This window comes from Pollicipes pollicipes, unplaced genomic scaffold (assembly GCF_011947565.3).
Source record: "Pollicipes pollicipes isolate AB1234 unplaced genomic scaffold, Ppol_2.1 Scaffold_1600;HRSCAF=1878_pilon_pilon_pilon, whole genome shotgun sequence".
Taxonomy (NCBI): domain Eukaryota; kingdom Metazoa; phylum Arthropoda; class Thecostraca; order Pollicipedomorpha; family Pollicipedidae; genus Pollicipes; species Pollicipes pollicipes.
The window spans coordinates 6,657,515-6,679,615 of NW_023595962.1; the positions used below are offsets into that span (position 1 = coordinate 6,657,515).

General features: G+C 46.7%; 2 protein-coding genes across 15 annotated transcripts in view; both read right to left on the reverse strand.

Moving 5' to 3' along the window:
* LOC119094508 (zinc finger protein OZF) overlaps positions 1-5,183 on the reverse strand; it is a 10,199-nt gene extending 5,016 nt beyond the window's left edge. For 2 of the 14 annotated variants that reach the window (XM_037217661.1, XM_037217568.1), the window contains exons 1-4: positions 4,792-4,857; positions 3,254-3,493; positions 2,561-2,685; positions 1,290-1,423 (exon numbers count right to left, since the gene is read on the reverse strand). In XM_037217661.1, coding sequence (XP_037073556.1) covers positions 1,290-1,410 — 121 coding nt within the window. In that variant the 5' untranslated portion in view covers positions 1,411-1,423; positions 2,561-2,685; positions 3,254-3,493; positions 4,792-4,857. The other 12 variants (XM_037217654.1, XM_037217632.1, XM_037217625.1 and 9 more) reach the window with 12 other exon arrangements.
* A 1,326-nt stretch (positions 5,184-6,509) lies between these two features.
* On the reverse strand, positions 6,510-17,972 carry LOC119093214 (gastrula zinc finger protein XlCGF57.1-like). Its single transcript, XM_037216131.1, has 5 exons — positions 17,935-17,972; positions 14,063-15,218; positions 11,388-11,487; positions 8,645-8,830; positions 6,510-6,535 (listed from the first exon to the last, which is right to left on the reverse strand). The coding sequence occupies exons 1-5, from the start codon at positions 17,970-17,972 to the stop codon at positions 6,510-6,512; spliced, it is 1,506 nt and encodes a 501-aa protein (XP_037072026.1).
* Between the last annotated feature and the right edge of the window lie 4,129 nt (positions 17,973-22,101).

The following is a 22,101-nucleotide window of genomic DNA, read 5'->3' on the forward strand; positions in this document are numbered from 1 at the left end:
GACTTTGTAACCCACCAACCCCTTCCTTGATCAATCAATACGTACGATGGAACCATTCTGGAGGACAATACAGACGCGCTGCACACGTCCTGCGGCAAGCTGCCGGCATTCGAAGCATAACAGCGTCTCTTCAAAACATCACGCACAATTCGCAATATCTACAATTCACTTCACTCGGCGCAATGGAACTGGCTGTTTTCCACAGTTATGCCTAGTATTATGCAAGACATACCTGTGTTACGCATAACACAATGTTAATTTTGGTCCAGTTCTTTCCGTCATTATTTTACCATCTAAACGCGAAATGGAAGAGCTTAACCGTCATTACAGGTTTCAGACACGTGAACAAGAGCTGTTTTTTTCATTTGTACATAAACCGCAAAGGTCAAGATCGAATGGCGATGACCTTGTTGGTGAATAAGAGATTGGATCGATATCTGCGTTGCTTTCGACGGTTTAGTCCTGCGGATAGCGCAACGAAATAAAAATCGACCTCGCCGCTAGTCACGTGGTCGTCGGTTTGCATGTGGAACTGGTAAGCGCTTTCCGTCGCCTCGTCACCGCGCCAATGGGGACGACCCAAGCCCCGCCGCCCGCCGCCGCGGGGCCAGGCCCACCTGGCCAAGGGCGACATGCGTTGTGATGCCTTTCAAACCAAGCCATGACTGATTCACTGTTACAGATAGTTGCTTGAAACGTGGGTCAGGCACCACTCATGGTCGCAGTCAGGACAACTCTCAGATGTTTTCATCACTTCGAGCTAGAGACCAACAAATGTTTAAGACACTTCAATCAATATTTTTGTTATTTGACATCCCAAAATTTAAATGTGCAACACTGAAACAACACAACGACAAAGCATATGGATTATGGCCTAAGTCTCTCACATTTTCCGTTTATAGATATGAAATATGCTCTCTCGTTCGGGTTCTGTGCCAATTTGTCAACGGCGACGCTCTTTTGTTCAAACAATTGGCAAACATCACGTTGCTCAGACGTCACACGCAGTTGATTTATTATGGTTTTATAGTCATCATTTTCGCAATAGGCGAAGAATCAGTTCACATCTCCAAGAATTTCGCAGCGATTTTTCGAGACGTTTTCGAATTATCACGAATATGTGTTACATCTGGATGTTGATGACCCGTACCAATAGGTGATGACACCTCGACACCACCACTAGAGGCCTGCGCACCTCCGATGTAAGGTAATGTAAAGTAGCAAACACATCAATTTTCAGTTTCCAATGATCAGTGTGCAGCCATCTGTGACTCTAGAACTAAACTTACCTAAAACTGATGGTCTGTGGATTGTTGATATTTCAAAACCACACATGAACTGCGTAGTATCCGTAGTATCCTTAGTATCAGCATCTCCACCATGAGCCAGTGACTGGTAACTCCCAGTCATCACTTCATATGGTCTGCAACATGCATACGATTCATGGCATTGTGGTCCAACAGACGTTTCTGATATTAGCAATTTCTTCAGCGATTTCTTCAGCGATGTATTCAGTAATGATGTTCGATTTCTCTGAAAGCACGTCAGGCGGTCAGTTATGGCATAACAGCGTCGCAAATGCGCATTCTTTGCAATACAGGATGCCCTTTAACGTTAAATTCAATGTCAATTCACGGGGAATTCAGCATCGCCGAAAGATTACGGGCTGATTTCGACTTTTTGAACATCAGAATATTGACCAGCGCCATTCAAGAAATGGCGTCAGCCAAAAAATCCTGACCCATACAGGTCACCCTTCGAGGTCAAACTCACTCAAATCGTCGGAAATTAGAGGGACTTAAGAGCTTTTAAATGTCTATTGAGTTAAAAACTCCATAGAAATATGGAATACTCCCTTTAAGCGTTAGTGATCATTCTGGTGCTTCACAGTCCGAAATCAGCCGGTAATTCTTAAGTCATAACAAGTCCCCTGACGTTTAAGCGTTGATTTGACCATGAAAAAAGACCTTGAGTGTTAGGTCCTTTTACGCACATGGTGCCTCGCGCTGATGAGTAATCTAATGCTCACAATGTTTAAATCGACCGGTGGATTTTGGTGATTTGGAGTTCCTGGTCCTTAGAGCTCCTTATTTGGCCTTGCAAGGTAACCTTGACTTTTTAGAACTTGTTTTGCAGCGTAGTGCGGCCTTGAAGACAAAAGTACGTAGAAATCCACACGCACAAAATTTACCATCAACTTCTCAATTTACAAGCAGTCAGAATTTGTACGAGAGGGGGAAATGGCGTCCCTCAAATAAAAAGCATTTTCGATGTTCTTGTTCCATGTTTGATCAACAAACGTGTTTTCAGTGAAATGACAACCTGTCACTGAACAAATAGCTGAAAAACCGCCAACTTCACGGACATGTCCAACAATCACATATCGTTTCTGGTCAAGCAATGGGGTTTTTACATTTCTTGTGTTGAAATCATAGTCTTAACCAACATCTGTTCATGTTTGCCTATCTAAATCACAGTCACTCACTCAGTCAATCACCCATTGCCACTTTTCAAAATGAAATCAAAAATCAAAACAAAGAGCAGTAAGATTTTTACTCACCCACAGATTTCCTGGCTTTTGAATCCTGGAAAGTTATATGGTGGCAAAGGTGGACGATCACAAAGATGTGTTGCTTTTTGCCCATTTCGGCAGCAGGTAGCACTGCTTCTCTGTGGTGCAGTCTCCTGCGCAAAAGCAACCATTTTGGTAGTAATTGGAGGACAATGAACATGAGGTCATCCAAAAAAACATGTTTAGCTTCACATACAATACATTTCTCATAACGATCCTTCCTTGGGAAATCCTGCTTGGTGCAATGCTCAAATAAATTAAAGTACTTGATGAGCATGGCACATTTTGCATTTTGTGTCCCCTATTTGTTGGTCTGCAACATCTTTCCTTGTATGGTCATCATGCACACATGCGAATCCTCTGACATGCATAAATGTGCTGGAGGAGAATCATAAGTAAGAAGACACAAACAGCAACATGCAACATGTTATTGTAAAATGTTTGGAATGTATGCAGTGCATAGATGATATATGCTACCAGGTAGATTAAACTGAAAACATCCATAATACCAGTGTTGGCTGCTGTTCAATGACATTTTGCTTGCATGAATTACCAATGTTTGAAGCAAGTCATACAAAACCAGGATTTACACCTTGTACAAAAGCAATGCATCATCATTTCCAAAAAAACAATACTTCATACTTCATAACATCCTTACAGAGCAAATCTCCCAATACATACCTAAAAGTGTGAAGTATTCCACACAAAATGCCTGCCACAAGAGTACAACACACCTTTAGACACATGGATGCTGGCAAGGGTGTGAGCACCACTGAGCATCTCTTGATCTGACTGGTGCCTGTATATTGGCCTGTATGCTGGGCATGCTTCTTCAAGTGTGGCTTGCTCAGGTCTTCAGAGTCAGCCATTCCCTTGAACTCCTGTTGGCCAGTGCCTATCTCTGAAACTTCTCAACCAAGGCTGGATCAAGCAGACAATTCATTAATATTTCCTATTTTCTAAATCTTCCTTTTCTCCCAAACTTGTTTGACAGTGGCATGCCCATATACACCTCCACACACATAAGAGACCAGCAAGAATTATCCTTTCTTTTAAATTCAACCATTACAGTTGACCACAGCTTGCTTTCCTGAATCTTATCTCATACACTTCATGGCTAAGATGACGGAACATAAGCATGGGCACTGGGGCACGAAGAAGCAAAAGCCATCCTGCATAGTGTCATGCTGAGAAAAAGGGAGCTACATGAAAGGTGCACTGATAGTGGTGGCAGCTGTCCTTTGCATTTGGTCACATCAGTGGGAGAGATGTCAAGTACTTTCTTCATGCCACTACACTCCTGACTTAAGTTCACTGCCTGTAGACACTGCCTCTCCCCAGCGTTCTATTGGCTTAGCCTCTCGCCATGCACAGCCTGGCAATCAGCATTGCAACGGGTGGTAAAAAATCCCACAAATTTAAGTGCCTCAGGTTATACAAATGGACCTGACAGGTCAAATGGCCATAGATTAGCATGAACAAATTTTGTGGGGAGGCTGCTCAACAGCTATGTTTCTGGTAAAAATGCATTACATTCTGTGCACTGTACTGGATGTATTTACCTCACTATGGACATAAGTACTTGATGTTGGAACAACACTGTAGATCAATTCACATTCTTGAGAAATTAACCATTATATACCATTACAGGCAGGGGACATTTCAGGGGTATCCCATCCAGCATCTCAAATTTGGTTTTGGCTCTTGGGGGAGAACCAAAATTTTAAAATCACAGCTTGTAGTGGGAACAAAATGACCCAGGTGAATTTGCACTGCATTCACAGCTGGCACTAAAGGGCATCCTTTGGCAGCCAGTGACAGTTAGCACCATGCTCTAACTGGTCTCAGTGATTGCCAAAGACGATCAGAAATTGTCTGCTTACAATTCTTAAATTTTCTAGGTTCTCAAGTGCTCCCTTCCTTGGTCTATGCTTGCACCTACTGTATTTTTATAAAGCTATGGAGCTGATAGTAAGTTGTTGATATTGATGATTCTATTGTAAAGATGTCAGTCCCAATAAGGACTGATGGAATTAGATGCTTAAAATGTTGCGCACCTGTTGCACCATTCCCGGAGGACATAATGCTAAGGTTATGATGGAAATGAGTGTAGGTATACATTTCTACCTAATGTTTAAAAGAGCACTGTATGTCATACCTCTTGTTTAAGACCGAATATACCATAAATAATCATAAAACAGGTAGATTCATGCTCCTACCTTCCGAATTTTAATGACGATAGCGAGATCCAGAAACCCGCACACAATCGACAGCCTCGGACGCCCATCGCTGCTGTATTATTCGCGCGTGCTCACATTACTGCACGTCAAGAATGATAAAAAATGAACGGGGCCAAGTTAACAATAAGAGACGCAATGAAAAACGTTTCTTACCTCGTGTAGGTAGATTTGCCAACAGCCATGCCAGAATAAACCGGAACGTAGCCTCAAAAAGCCCGATCTAACCTAACCCAGGCGTATCTAACCCAACCTAACCTAATCTATCCTAACCTAACCTAACCTAATATCCCCATCCCATCCCCTTCAACCCAGTGCCCCATTGTCGTCCGTGTTCCACGCCACACATATGTACCGTATTAAGAAGTTTTGTCTCGCCGCCATGCTGTCATTTTGCTTTTCATTTCCCACCCAAGGACGTCATATTTGCATAATGTCGACCAATTTACAAAGACTATGGAAGACTGCTTGTATACGCAAGACACGCATTGCATTGGATTCTTGTTACCTCGGCCCCATACATTTTTATGGTTCTTGATTCACACTAAGGTTGTGACCACACAAAGCCCGGTGGCCACACGTAGCAGTGGCGCCGGGGCCGCGGTTGCTGCATTTTGCATCGCTCGGATGTCCGTTAGCGTAGTCATTTAAGTTCCAAGAAACAGTTAAGATGGCCTGTTTTACGATTATTTGCGATATGTTCAGCCAGGGGTGGATCTAGCCTGGAGTTGTTGTTTTTTTTTTGGGGGGGGGGGGGCAACCGTTTGTCGCCAGCTGGCTGGTGTGGGATCCGGTGTCCAGTCCATGGTGCCTTTCGCGAGTACCTGGTGGGGACACCATTGAACCCGCCCCCCCCAAAAAAAGCACCGAGACGCTTTTGAATCTTGAACAGAAGTTAGAACAAAACAGTTAAAACAGTTAACGTTAAAACAGGCGGTAAGCAGACGAAACTTCTATGAAGTTCGGGGAATGTTTGGGGGGGGGGGGCCAAAACACACTCTTAGAGGTTCGGGGGTCATGGCACCGTGCCGCCCCCCCCCCCCCCCCCAGGATCCGCCTATGGTGTAGGACAATGAGCTAAATTTATATATTACCTTTACGTACACCACCAACCAGTCTCTCCACCGGTACGTATCTAGAGGTACATGTGTGACACATACTTTCGTATCATTTTTTCTGGTGTTAACATTGATTTCTACATGCAATCCAGAAACTTTGAATCGTGCCGTGTCCGAGATGTTCTCTGCGCTTCTCCCTGGTCCGTCAAGAGACGCTGTCGTTGTGTTGGGTGCGAGCCCGAGCCCGGTGTATGAGCGCGTCGGTATGGTTGTTGGACGGTAGGTGGGTTAAACATGTGCTGGTGAGCAGCAGCAGACCTGGGCACTGAATGCATTGCAAGGAAAGATTGTGTGTGAAATGGTAGAGAGATTCGGCTGTAACTCGCACGCTGTGCCCCTCGTTCAGTCTTGAGTATGGCACGTGATGCTGTCGAAGTTGCAGGAATAGCTTGCCTCCATCTGACGTCCCTCACAGGGAACGATTTTTTACATTCTTTCCAGTGTATGTTCGTCGGGAACAAAATGTCTTGGGGCTAAAAAAAAAACACCAAGAAATCCCAAGTTTCAGACACCGATCCTACCGGCATACCTTAAAAAATATACCACTTACCACAGCAAAACAAACCAGGTAGTGACGTCACGTCAAGGTGATTCAAAGAGAAATCCTTCTGTGACGTCACGGGGACACACCTTTCACGCGGGGCCGGCTGTACGCATGGTAACGGACATGAGCGACTGCATGTATTACAGCACGTTTGGCGGCTCAAGTAATTTCAAAATCAAAAACAATATCACTGAATAAATGAACTTTGGTAATGTCTCATTTTGAAGGTAATTCACCAGCGGCGGCGGTAATATAACGTCCAGGAAGCAAGCTATTCGAGGACGGTCCATCGCGTTTGACGCCAATAAAGCACTCGGCGAAAGAACTCATTCATATCTTCGGACGCACCAGACGGACTGAAAACTACACATCCAGATCACTGTTTTACTTTCTGCATGAAGGCTGCCGCCATCCGGGGAATTTACCCCAATCGAATCTTTCGAACTTTTGAGCCCCAGTTGGCAGTTAGGCTGGGCCCCAGTCAGGCTAATCACCCGACGAGAAAAAATGGTCGCATCAAGGTAGCCTAGGACGGTGAACCGAAACTAGCATGTGTGCATCTCCCACCTTCCTATCTGAGATATCTTTGAGGAGCGGTCGGGTATAACAGCGCAGGAAGCTAAGGTCCTCAAGCTCCTCGGCCGGGGCTCCCGACCAAGACATGGCCAGGCTCATTTGCGCGGCTCCACCTAACGGGTACGGTCAAGTCAATGCACACTGGGGCCAGGCCACTTATCAGAGTTCGGTTCCTCACAAGCTCTTACAGAGCGGGAAAACATGGCCATTACAAGTAAATTACTATCCTACTATGAGCAGATTCATGTTCAAATCGAGCTGAATAATGACTCGGCTCATTAGCCAATCGCTTTGTGGAGCTGAGTCGATCACTAGGAAACATTTCGCTTTGGGTTATGAGCTGGATCAAATGTTTCGTAAGCTTTATGGGTTGAATCAAGAGCCGATCATTTCTAACAACGTTGTGTCAGTGAGTCATATCGCTCGTACAAAAATGGTAACATGAGAAAACACAGCACATCCCACACAAATTGCTACAGACAGTCTCAAATTTTAAAAAGAGCGGCATGCAACATTTTTGCAAGGCTTTTTGGCAGCCTCAGCTATAACTTTGCTTGTGCAATTTCCAAGCAACAATCACAATACTGTTGATCCGAAACGAAAGCTTGCCATATTTCAGCCATGAACCAGAAGCATGTATATAAAAGCTGTATGTATGTATGTATATATATATATACATGCTATATGTATATATATATATATATAGCATGTATATATCTACATATATATATATATATATATATATATATATATATATCCCTCCCTAATCAAACCACTTGGAAATTAGATCTAGTGGATGTAGTAAATTAACACTTGAAGTCAAAGCTGTTAACGTTGCCACCGATTCACTCTTACAACGTCGCAGAACGCGCTCATTTGGCCACACCACTGCTTGTAGATCATGGAAATTCACGTTCAATCACGGTCATCATGGCGCCTTATGTAACATATCAGAGATCACTTAAGGACGTTTGCCAGAATTACTGGCATTTCTGCTGGTGTAGCGATCCGCTCGCTTCCACAAGTGCTTAAGAACATTCACGCAGTATTCGCATCCGCATCAATGCTAGATGTGCCGCAGGTAAAACACTGGATGGATCACAGCTATACCGTGATTTATTTTGCCACCTTGCTGAAGTCACCACCAGAAAGCAGTTAACTAAAACTAACTACGAGTGCACTCATCTCGTTCCAGCGTGTTTCAATCAGCAATAAACCACTGGCGCTGTGCAGTGGTAACAGTAACGGTACTGCTAGACCAAATTTACAACATATTTTATGCCTTATTTCTGGCTAAATACGCAACGTACTCGACACGCGCTGCGTCAACCACAAATGTCCGGGCAGAATCTACAGAAAACGGTTTTAAACGGTAGAACACGGCAGAACGGTTTTAAAACACTACGAGCGCCTACGTTCAACCATTCGCAATTGTTTTACGGGATGACGATTTACCGCACATTACACAATGGATCGCATTTTCCCCCAGGCATGAATCACACCGTGCGCTTACACATCACGGCTGAACGCTTTCTCACCGGTGTGTGTGTGTAACGAAGATGCAACGCAAGGCTCCTGCCGTGATTGGACAACTTACCACAGATCTCACAACTGAGCGGTTTTTCACCTGTGTGAGTCTGGAGGTGGAAAGTATGGTTGCAGTGTGGACTGAACACCTTACCACAGACGTCACACCTGAACGGTTTTTCACCGGTGTGAGTCCAGAGGCGGTAAGTAAGGCTTCTATGACTGAACGACTTCCCACAGAATTCCAATTGGACAGCTTCTCGCCGGTGTGCGTCCAGTTATGCTTGGTCACACTGCAACATCTTAATTGCTTCCCACAGACTTCACAGCTCAGCGGCCTGCTGTCGGCCTGGTTCCCAGCATGGTCACCTGGCGTCTTGCTTGCGTGAATGCAAACATGGAACGCAATGGTATCGCTTAGCAGAGACGACATATTGCACACGTGACATTTGAAGGACCTTGTCAAGCAGTCAGACGTATCAGTGTGAGTTTGAGCACCCAGTTTGTCTGAAACGATCAATTGATCCGGCAAAGCCGAGCCAAGCGAATTCTCTTGATGCTGGCATTTTGCGTGCTTCTAGACACCGCCTTGATCGCAACACTCGCAATTGCAGTATTCACGGTCGACGAACACAACATCTGAAAGCACTGGCCTTGATCTAGACCGCGAATCATGAACTTTTCCATTCTTTCATGTGCGTTACTAACGTAAATTCAACGGAGAGCACGCGGAACTGCACTGCTGTGACATCAAGCACGGACACAGTTACCGCATTTCGACCAAGGCATGGAGGTGGCTGTGCCCTTGTCGCCAAATTGAACTTCATTTCTTAGCCTGTTGCGTATCGCCAAATATCGCAAAGCACCGTTTATAAAGTGGTGCAAAGATCATACAGCATCGCAAACATCATTTACCTAGCTAGACTACAACCTGTCGATACTAGCTTGGTATGGACGGATGAATTATTTTGTGGGCTCCGAACCTTTCCCATGGTCTCTGCAACTTTGAAATTGCATTAGTCGTATACCTCATCTTATAATATGCTGTTGAACGTGAAACTCGAAAAAAAGGTAACATAACTGTTCAGAAACCCAGTCTTGACATCGTCTCCGCCAAAAACGACACACGCACCGGGTGGTTGTTATTTTGGGGTCCACACTTCAGACCGGTCCGCGGATAACTGAATACCCCCTCATACAGCAACCAAGGGATAACTGATTTGAGAAGGCTGCCTTACGGTAGTGGCAGCTCCAGGCTGAGAAAGCAGATGGTCAATCCATTGGAGAAGCTAGCGGTGGAACTAAGGGCTATTTTCAAGATCATTCAAACCACTTCAAATCTATGCCTTTATGGAGGCTTCGAATCCTTTCAATCTCGAATAAGGCGCATGCGATGACTGATTTGACTGACAGACTGATTTGCACCGCTTAATTCGAAGCCGATCGGAGATATATGACGCCATAGAAACAGCATCTATTTCCCCCCCCCCCCCCCCCCGCAATGGCCATATCATGGTCAGTGTCGAAGAAAATACGCGAGTGACTTAATTGTGGCTGCAGTACATTGGCACGCACCGTCACATCAACGGAGAGTAGTCATAGCATCAACGAACACTGCTAAGGATTCATGCCCACCGAGCGAGTTGGAAAGCCATCAGCCGCTTTCAGTAGATCCTTATCGGAAGTGGATGATGCCAACGGGTCAGGCTTATTATCATGAGAAGCGTCTGAAAAACAGCATTGTGAATGCCCACAAATTACCATAAGGTATGCCAGATGTTTTACAGCCATTTCGGTCGGATTCGCGGAATGAGAGACAGCCTCTGCCTTCATGACGAACGCAAGCGAATTCAAGCGCAACCGCAAACGCATGACGAAAGCAAGGCTTACCAACACAAGTATAGTGGACCGACAGCGCACGACCCCAAAAGCAGATAGTGGCCATCCCTGGCGAAGTTGCGTTCGTCGAACGAACAATAGTGCGTGTTCTCGTTTACGGTGTTACTGATGCCGATCTATGCGGCCGCTTTTGATCACCGTATCTGACTTCGTACCCAATGCTCCAACCAAGCCACCAACGGTGCTGACATCAGTTTTGGCATCAGAACCTGTAGAAGTGTTGCGAAGGGAACGGTGGTCAAAGTGGTCCTGAGGTCAACAGCCGTTGAAGGGAGTGTTCCACATTCATGTGGAGTTTTGAAATGAAAGAGCTACCTTGAGCATCTTTCTTCGGTGCATTTCACAGCCCTGCCGTTCTTTAGACCTAAACCCCTACAGTTTTTGAGCTACAGACTTCTTTGCCTAAGACGGAGACTAGGGCTTGGAGACGATTTACCTCCTGTTCAGTAGCGATACCGAAGAAGTAGGCATGGCGTTTCCTATGTCATTAATCAGGCCTCGATGGGGCCGTCGGGCAAATGGCTTCCGCAGGATCTCAGGAAAAGCGTCGTAAGGGTAAAGAGCTTCGCCGTGTATTACATCTGCAAGGCGTGCTATAACGCGATTTACTTATTATTTGACCTTGCCAGATAGTTGTTAAGGTAGTCTGCAAAGCCCTTAAGGTTTTGCGTGGCATTTTGAACTGAACGTAGCTGTCTTTTTATCAACGAGGTATTTACCGAAAGCGTAATTGCTCACGAGTTGAAGGTCGGACTGGTTTTACCCATAAGTAGCAATGCATATCCGGGATCGCCAGAAGTAAGGTTTACGGGGTAGGAGGATGTGGTGCATAGCGCCAGGATGACCACCGGCTGCCAGACATCTTAACTGATGGAGAGTAGCCTGATGTATCACCGGGGATCACCAGTACTGGCCTTCGTGCTCGTAGATGGGGGACTGCGCGTCGGGCTCCGGTTCAACGTCCGCGAACCGCGTTGATCCCTCTGTCGTGGTCTCGAGAGTTGCAGCGTTTGCCTGATCGGCAGCGGCGGAGATTCTCGGGGTCTTCCGCGCTTTGTAAGCAGCGAGAAGTCGGCGGCAGCGCTCGCTTCTTGTTTCAGGCGGTAAGATCGTGCGGTCTGAGGACCGTACCGCTCTCGTTTTGACGTAAACGGAGTTTCCTTTTCCTATTGCAGTTCTTCTGCTCTCTTCTGTAGTGTCTTCACTGATCAACGAAACGTCAGGAGCTTGATAGTCCGAATGGAACAGATTCGGATTTGGGAGCTGTTGGATATATGTCGTGCAGCGACGCTGGATTTTTCTATGTTTTTCTATCAATTTTTCAAGGTCTGCTGCTGAAGGTTTTGCCGAAGACAAACCAAAACAGCGTTCGAGGCACGGAAGGCAGGAGCAACGGTGGTTGGCAAAACAGGACGTAGTGATGCGGTCCCAGTTACAAGCAGGGCAAATGCCGCACAGTAAATAAAAATCGCACTTGCTCAGATTGCGACAACCCCAGAAGTGCTTGCTTTTCTTCCTTATGTTCTCCAGATAAGGGCAATGGTAAGAATAGGGGTTTTTCAAAATATCGCCCTGATAAATGGCAAAACTGTCCTTCAATATCTCCCAGCAGGCGCATGTTCCAAAAGCCAAATAATATAACTCCTTTCCGGGGAACCAGCGAATTGCATGACGCGTGGATCAGAACCTGTGCTTCAATGGCCGTACCTTGATTTGAGACGAGTAACCGGTTTGGCGTTAAAGATCCGCTTGGTCTGGATCCGGGTCGCAGCACCAATGTAACGTTTTTCCCCGCGATCAACATCCTTGTGTTTTCCTTCGGCATACCTTCATGTTTATATTCGGCCACAAGATAGTCCGGCTCGCTCGCGTTGTGTAAGCTGTGTATAGTCGCGACCCTGGTCGTGGTCGGACCTCGTCTGACGCTACTCAGCCTGCGCCAGTCTTTATACACCGCGCGGTTGTAGCATGATAAAAAGCTGCCGCGGGGCCGCGCGGCGTTGGCCGGCGACCTCCAGTCTCGAGGGAGAGGACGCCTTCCAGAACATTAAACTGCGCGCAGCTCTAGTGCATACGTGCTTACGTAACCGGGCAGCAGAGACGCGTTATGAAGCACAGCAGATAGGTTAGCAGATGAAGTGAACAACTCAGACGAACTACGACGGGACAGCAAGGTATAAATTGCGCAAGCGAGTTGCGAGCACCGACAAACAGACAACTTGTATGACCTCGCCTCACGGATAAACTACGAAGCAAACACGGCGCTACAGCACACAGCATTACAGCGTTACGCATTAAACTTCACACAAACCAAGTGTTGCACGTCATATCGAAACGACTTTATCGGGCGGTCAGACGCATCAGCGTGAGTTTGAACACATTGTTTGCTTGCAACGGTCTTATGATGCGGCAAGGCCGAGCCAGCCGATTTCTCCGAGCATTTCGGGTGCTCCGAGACCATCTTGATCGGAACATTCGACCAATTTTCGACACATTTTATAGCACTTACATATTTTACCATCCAGACATATTTCACAATGTTTACATATTTCTCAATATTTACATATTTCACAACATATTTCATAAAAGATCGCATCTTTCCACAGGCATACGCTATGACAAGCTCCTCGACCAGCATTTCAACTACGTAGTAACGAATGAAAGCATGCATATCACTCGTCGTAGCAACACGTTTTCGGTCATTGACACGCGAGCGGGCGACCGGCTAAGTAAGGCACCACTCCCGCAAGGGAGGGATCAATTTTCCACCTCGGGGTCCATTTCCTAGGTCCCTAGGTCATGATATCAAGGTCGAATCATGGCAAGTAAGACAAAACTCATGAGCGGTGCCCAAAGGTTCTTCAAACTTTCCCATGCTACCACTGTTAACCTGGATAATTCTACTAATAAAAATCAATATTGTTGATTCCCGTTAATGACCTTGTTTGGCCTTTAAAAGTCCAAAATCAGAAGGCTGCTATATTCTTTTAATTCTTAAATACCAAGTGGCGCCAACTATGCTAAGAAGCATGTTCATAAGCACATAAATTTGATCGGGGTCATTCTAGGTCAGTGGATTTTTGAGAACTTTTGAAATTTAGCAACACATTTGTTCACCTATCTGTAATCCAGAAACTCGAAATGAACTTGAAAAACTATCCCACAAATCAACAAGTCCAGTAAGAAACGAAACTGAATTCGGCCTCGCACCTGACCTTCATCTCTCACTCAAGGTAAAAAAATTGGTCGTAATCGTTGAGTCAAGGAAATAGTATCAAACAAAATCGTCTCGGAGATGTATGCCGTCGTGTAACACTCCGCTGTTGCCCAGGATTTAAGGATTCCCGGGGAGTTGTCTTCCGTAACGCCTCTAGCCTGACTTTGTCAGGTAGACGACCTTACAAGATGTGTCTTATCTTATTAGTACCATCAAATTGTATTTTTACTTGGCTACAACTGTTGCGAGTTTAGCGCAGTTGTGTTGCGCCGTTCATAAGCTGATTTGGAACAAACATTCGAGAGGTCGAATTGACTCACACTAGAGCGGGTGTTATGACACCTAGGTGATTTTTCATCGATGTGAACTGACGTGCACTGTAAGGCTCTGCCTTCTATGGAACGCTTTCCCACAAATTCCACAACTGAATGGTTTCTTACTGGTATGTCTCCGAATGTGCACCGTAAGGTTCCAATTGGTACTGAAGGCCTTCCCACAGACAGGACAACTAAACGGTTTCTCACCGGTGTGTGTCCGAAGATGCTTTGTTAGGGTCCCTATCTGATTAAACGACTTGTCACAGACTTCACAATTGAACGGCGTCTCACCTGTGTGAGTACGGAGGTGCTTATTAAGAGCTCCATTTAGACTGAACGTCTTCCCACAGACCTCGCACCTGAATGGTTTTTCACCTGTGTGAGTACGGAAGTGGTGAGCAAGGTGTCCATGTTGACTAAACGCCTTCCCACAGATCTCACAACTAAACGGCTTTTCACCTGTGTGAGACCGGAGGTGGCGAGCAAGGCCCCGATGTTGAATGAACGCCTTCCCACAGAATTCACAGCTGAGCGGCTTTTCATCTGTGTGAGTCCGGAGGTGGCGAGTAAGGCTATGATGTTGACTGAAGGCTTTCCCACAGACCTCACAACCGAACGGTTTTTCACCTGTGTGAGTCCGGAGGTGGCGACTAAGGCTCCATTGTTGAATGAACTCTTTACCGAAGACCTGACAACTGAACGGTTTTTCACCTGTGTGAGCCCGGAAGTGATAAGTAAGGTTCCAATGTTGATTGAACACTTTCCCACAGACCTCGCAACTAAATGCTGCTTCACCTGTGTGACTTCGGAGGTGGCGAGTAAGGTTCCCATGTTGACTGAACACTTTCCCACAGACCTCACAGCTAAACGGTTTTTCGCCTGTGTGAGTCCGAAGGTGGCGAGTAAAGCTCCAATGGAAACTGAACGCTTTCCCACAGACCTCGCAACTAAATGGTGTTTCACCTGTGTGACTTTGGAGGTGGCGAGTAAGGCTCCCATGATGACTGAACGTTTTCCCACAGACCTCACAACTAAACGGTTTTTCACCTGTGTGAGTCCGGAGGTGGTTAGCGAGATTGTCATGTCGACTAAACGCCTTCCCATAGATTTCACAATTGGAAAGCTTTTCACCAGTGTGCGTCCGACTATGTTCGGTCAAACTACGACGGCATCTCAGTAACTTCCCACAGACTTTACACTTGAGCGGCTTGCTGCCGGCGTGGTTCCTGTGATCAGTCGGCTTATGGCCTGTGTGGATCCGAACATGCAACGCGAGGGTATCGCTTCGCTCGAACAAAATGTCGCAAAACGTTGGATTCGTCAAGCGGTCAAACTTTTCGGCCTGACTTTGCACGCGATGCTTTTTGGAAACAATCCGTTGAGCTGGAAAAGCCGAGCCAAGCGACTTGTCTTGGTGGTGACATTTTGCTTGCTCTGACACACCATCTTGATCGGAACGTTCGAACTTGCAGTATTCACAGCACAGCAGAACAGCATCTGAAAACATGTGTCTAGTGTTAGACCATGAGCGCCGACGTTCGCCATGCTTTCAGGTGCATTGCCAACGTAAATCTAATGGACAAAGTTGCATTGCAGTGACATCAAGCACGGACACGTCCACCGGACCTTGACCAAATTTGGAGAAGTCATAGAGGTGACTGCGCCACCGACGTGCTTCGGACCGATCCTGCGGAAAAGAATAACATTTCAGGAAGCAGCCGAATGATAAGTGATTCGGGTACGCTGCCCTATAGAAGTGCCAACTCCAGGCTGGGAAACAGATGGTTCATTCCAGTGAAAGAGCTAGCGACGAAACTAAGAGCCATTTTTGGGAAGATTCCAACCACTCCAGAGTAACGACCATCTGAAGACTTCAGTTTCTTTCGAGATCGAGCTCGGCGCATTTTTTCGCGGCGCCTTATTTCAAGCCGACTAAAAATGTATGGAAGTATAGAGTCAAACCTATTGGACGTGCTCAACGCCCAAAGTATATTCAGGGTCAAGACAAATTTGACAGTGACGTATTTGTGGCTGTCAGCACGAATCGTGACATGAACGGATAGCAATCATGGCATCAACGGACAATGTTAAGAACACATACCTGCCGTGCGAGATGGGAAGCCATTAGCTGCCTTCAGCAGATCCTCATCTCAAGCCGACAATGACAAAGGATCAGACCTGACAACACGAGGAACGTCTGAAAAATCAGCATTATAGATGACAAAATATCGCCATAAGGCGTATCATCTTTTACAGCCACTTCGATAGGGCTGGGGGTACTGGGAGACAGCCTCTAGCTTTATGATGAACGCAAGCGAGTCGTGGATTACTAACGTAATTATAATGCACTGCGTACGACGCAAACAGCAGGTAGCTGTCATCCCTGACGGCGTTCCGTTCGCCGAATCAAAAATAGTGCGTAGTTCTTAGTCACGGTCATACTGATAACGATACGACCGCTTTTCATAACAGTTCTGAATTCGTACCTAATACCCCAGTTGAGCCACCAATAGCACTGAAGACAGCCCCTTGTGGAGGTGATAATGCCAGCGGATCTGGCTTGACATCAGGCGCGACATCAGGACCTGTAAAAGTGTTGGGAGTGAGCGGTAGCCAAAATGGTCCCAAAGTGAACAGTTCTGATAGCACGAGGAATAGAACATGAAAACAGATAAATATTCACGTGTTTAAAGAGGGTCGGGCATGCAATATTTAAATCAGGTAAAGTACTAGCCCAGCCAGATCTTGAAGTCCTGCCCTCTTAACTTGTTGCATGACACCACTTTTACAAAATGTGCCATGTAGGCTACATTTTCTTCCCTTTAATTCTCATGACAACTATGGGCGCTCAACTCCTTTTACTCTAATCTGAAAGAAAATACTCAGAGACAGGTGACTAGGAGGGGGGGGGGGGGGGCGGGGGTGGGGGGAGGCTGGAATGGAGGGAGGCTTGCGGTTCTAACAGTACGAAGAATCGCCAGGACTGCGATGCTGTGCAGATATGTTGAGATATGGGGCTCTGCCAGCATACTGCAAGCCACAGATACCGCTTTATCATAAATACAATATTCTTACGCCAAGATAATAAGATGTCCCTATAATACTCCTGTTTTCTGACCGGGCATGGTGGTCAATATTGTAAAAACGTTAGTTGAATTTACTGAAAAACAAGTAAGTTTTTACATAACAATCCAACAAAAATTTAATCTACAACATAAACTTACAGATACATCAGTCATTCCGACGAATTACAAACGTTTGCTTCTTTTCACGTGGAGTCTGCGCCGGAAGCTGCGCGCTTGCCCCGCCCTTGGTGCGATAGCCATGCTGCACTCATTGGAAAACTTCTTTCAGCCGGCCCTCCGAGGATCCTATCGAGTCGGCCGGAGTCCCGACCACGGAACGTTTTACGTAACCAGATGGGAAAGTGGGTACTTCCACTCGGGCAGTGACCACCTCCCAGAAAATGGTGTAGCGTGTGATGAAATCCACGCAGAAAGGTCGATGACGGAGGTGTTACCAGACAGTAATGCTATGTGCGTGTTGCGTCCAATGTTAAGCACACGTAATCCGTTTTAAAACCAGGATTCGACTCCCATCATTCTGTCCGACGGCTGGACCTTGCGACAGACGGTTTCAGCGGCTTTTGACCACACACTGGGACAGAACCTGGGACTGCCGCCTTCCGTGGGCGCCACAAACCAGGGTGGAGCCCGCTTCGCGCCATTACCAGAAAGGGGACGGACTGATGTCCGTCTACGGGTATCGGCAGCGGTGTTCGGGGCTGGTTCATCGCCTTCCTCAATACTTTCCTCCCGAACTACGGTTCGGTGGTGCCTCACGGGGGTCTAGTGCATGGGCAGAGGAATGTCCTCAAATGTGGGGAAGGCAGAAACAATGTTGCAATCAATTCTTTTCATGCGTTGCCACAGCTTGATGATGGGTGTCTGGGTGTCCATGTCCATGTACACCCCCGCCCCGATTTCTACATACGCGGTATGGTACACACATGGTGCAGTTACGGAAAGGATCTGTTATCGACTACGACGCATCGTTTGCTAAAGGTTTTGGACCGATCGGTCCCATAGGCTCGGAACGTGGGTCTGTATGCAGCCAATTTTGGTGGTTTCGGGCATTTTTGGCGACGTTTGACCTGACGCACGGTCGCCACGTTCTAAAAAGAATATGATATCAACTATGGGGCATCAACGGTCCAAATTTGTGGTGATGTGTTCGATAGCCTTCGAACGCGTGGTTGCCTGCAAACTGATTGTTCGTGCTCCGGGAACTTTTCCTGACATTTGACCTGTTCCAAGTTGTCCATATTTTGGAGCCGCTCAAAGGTTGGCAAATAAGCGACTGGATCGCTTTTTGCGGTTTTTTCGACGGTTCAGTCCTGCTGATAGTGCAACCCCGCCGCCAGTCACGTGGTCCTCGATTTGCATGTGAAACTGGTAAGCGCTTTCCGCCGGCTCGTCATCGCGACGATGGAGCAGACCCAAGCCCCGTCGCCCGCCGCTGCGGGCCCAGGCCCACCTGGCCAGGGGCGACATGCGTTGGCATGCTTTTCAAACCAAGCCATGACTGATTCACTGTTACAGATCCTTGCTTGTAACTTGGTTCAGGCACCATTCAAAGTCGCATCTAAGACACTTTTTTCTTCTTTTCATCGCTTTGAGCCCGGGATAAAAAATGCTGAACGTACCTTTAGTAGCATTTTTGTTGTCGTTATTTACAAACTAATAGTTCGATGCACAATACTGAAACAACCCGACACCGCATACGAATTATGGAGTAATTTGCTCACCTTTCCCCGTTTACAGATATTAAATATATTCTGTCGTTCGGATCATGTGTCAGTTTGTCAACGGCTATGCGGTACTGTCAAACGGTCAGCGAACATGACGTCCCTCAGACATCACTCACACGCACCGCATAACAATACAAACTTGGCGCCACACTGCACGATAATCACGATATTACATTTGATGCATGACATTGACATTATACGGCCTTGACGATGATGAACAAGACCAACCACAGCACTTCTGCGTGACTACTGCTTTCCAAGCGACGCAGTCGACGTTGCCATGCAACGCCACCGCGCGAGCCATTGCGACTTTGTGACGTCACCGCCTACCGCTAACGAGCCGCCAGCCCGACCAATTTCTCAAGCTGCGAGGATGGCCCCTGGGGGGGGGGGGGGGGCATCCTATCATCCTACCTCAGAGATATACCACTTACCGAGGCAATATAAACCAGGTGCGGCTGTCTCTCTTACGAAATTCTCAACAAAAAAGTTTTGTGACGTCACCGCAGGTACACGTTTGACGTAGGGACGGCAGCACGCGTGGTAACGGACGTGGCGGACTGCGTGTAGTTGGACACGTTTGGTAAAAGGAATCATTATTAACATCAAGGAATATATGAATGAATGAATAAACATCAACCTAGGAGATAAGCTGTTCGGGAACGATCCATCGCGTTTGACGTCAATAGAAGCACTCTGAGTAAGAACTAATTCATGACTTCGGAAGCACCAGACGGATTCAAACTACACCCTCGGATAACCACTTTCTTTTTTGTATCACGGTTGCTGCTATCCGGGGAACTTACCCCAAGCGAGCCCTTCGACCTTTTGGGGCCCCATTCGACACTTAGATTGGGCTCCGGTCAGGCTGATCACCCGACGAGACGAAATGGTCACATCAGTGTAGCCGAGGACGGTGTACTGAAGCCAGTGCGGGTGTGTCTCCCACCTTCCTGGATGCAACATCTTTGAGGAACGGTCGGGTAAAACAGCGCAGCAAGCTAAGGTGTGTAGCTCCTCGGCCAGGGCTCCCGACCACGTCCTGACCAGGCTGTTTCGCGTGACTCCATATAACGGGAACTATCAAGCCAATGTTCACTGGGGCCTCGTCATTTAAGCGAGCTCGGTATCTCACGAGCTTATATGGAGTGGGAACAAGATGGCCAGGTGATTGATACCGACACTGAAAAGACAGACTGAAGCGAGATGAGCCCAACCATTTAGTCAGTTTTGGTGAACTGGATTCTGGTGGTGATCTGTAACAGCAAGATGATAAAATAAATCGCGGTATAGCTGTGGTGCATCCAATGCTCCACCACGAGCACAGTGATGCGGATGCAAATACCGCGTCAATGTTCTTAAGTACTTGTGGAAGTGTGGATCGCTACCCTGGTGGAAATGTCGGTAATTCTAGCAATCGCGGTTAAGTGATCCCTGACAAATTATGTAAGACGCCCTGATCACCATGATTGAACATTTATTTGCACGATCTACGAGCAGTGGTGTAGCCAAATGAACGCGTTCTGTGACCTTGTATTGTATTGTATTGTATTGTTGACTACATCTGTTAATCAGATTAGGAATTGGCTCGAAGTGGCTCGGATTGACACACACACACACACACACACACACACACACACACACACACACACACCACACACAACACACACACACACACACACACACACACACACACACACACACACACACACACACACACACACACACACCACACAACACACACACACACACACAACACACACACACACACACACACACACACACACACACACACACACACACACACACACACACACACACACACACACACACACACACACACACACACACACACACACACACACACACACACACACACACACACACACACACACACACACACACACACACACACACACACACACACACACACACACACACACACACACACACACAATCTCTCTCTCTCTCTCTCTCTCTCTCTCCTCTCTCTCTCTCTCTCTCTCTCTCTCTCTCTCTCTCTCTCTCTCTCTCTCTCTCTCTCTCTCTCTCTCTCTCAACATTGCAAGGAATTTCCACGAGCACATTTCCTTATCACACTTCATTTTGCGATTGGGAACTGTTATGCTTACAATGTACTAACAACATAGCCTCTCAAGATACCTGCTGGTGCAGGTTGAACGACGTGATTAAGCAAACATTGGCGATATTTTGATTATTCTCGACCTTACAGGCTGTGCTCATGGCCACGAGTGAAGCAGACTGGGCCATGAGCCCGACGATAGTGTTCTGTTTCCCATGCGTTGCACGGAGATATCATATCGAATATGTCATTACGGGCCTTTAACGACGTTCAGGCAATGTTCGTGCGCAGTGCTCGTTCAATGTTCGTGCGCAGTGTTCATGTGATGTTCGTGGTTAGTGAGGTAGTAACTTTACATTCGGTTTGGACTATCGCATTCTTTCAGCATGCCCGCCAATGCCTTGCCCAGCCCATAGTGTTGCACCATAATTCCCGTTAAAAATGCAGGATAAGAATTGATATAGTTTCAATATCTAAGATAAAATTAATTTGTAAGCAGTCTTTTGTGTCAAAAGCGATAGCATTAGGGTTGTCAAAACTTTGAGGGATGATCGGCTCGTTCCTACGTATTTTCAAATACTTCAGGCCAAGACATCGATGTTTAAAACGAACATGGCGGGGAAGGCAGTTCAAAACTTGACGGGCACGGCAAGAACTATTAACTGACCCTCGCCTTTGACATAGCGCTTGCAAAAATAAGACACTGTTGACGATAACTCTCCAAGAAATCGGTTCTAAAACCACATGATATCGCCAAATATATGTCGCCGACAAATGTCTGCTTGCGTAAAGGTACGGAATTATCGCCAGCTTGTGCAACGGCACTGACGTATCGCCAACTTGCCCAAAGGCGTCAAAGAAACAATGTGGCGTACTGAAGCCCACTCAGCAAAGATGTACAATGGCTACTGGATCCCACAAAATCCTTCAAATAGTCTTTCAAAACGATCCAGTACCCCAATACATCCAAGATCTAGCAGAAGCGGAGGCGGAATCGGAAGCGAGATTACCAATAAGGGCAAAACCACAAAGTTGACGAAGAAGCGGAGAGAGTAGTTTGACCGACACCATTCCAAAAAGGCACCCGACCGCTTTCTATCGACGCGCCCCGCTGAAGCTGACAGGTTCCAAGTGTTTCACAATATTTCATTCGTTTGTCGTAAATGCACGCCATGTTTTTTGGTCACGTCACCACTGAAGG

Excerpts from the sequence above, each read along its gene's own strand:
- LOC119093214 (XM_037216131.1), bottom strand. The coding sequence starts at position 17,972 with ATGGACATGGACACCCAGACACCCATCATCAAGCTGTG. Across the intron at positions 11,488-14,062 it reads GGCAGAGCCTTACAGTGCAC|GCAAACGCTGCAACTCTCGA; the intron begins GTCAGTTCACAT and ends GCTGCCGATCAG. Across the intron at positions 8,831-11,387 it reads CCCCATCTACGAGCACGAAG|CTGTCCAATTGGAATTCTGT; the intron begins GCCAGTACTGGT and ends ACCGGCGAGAAG.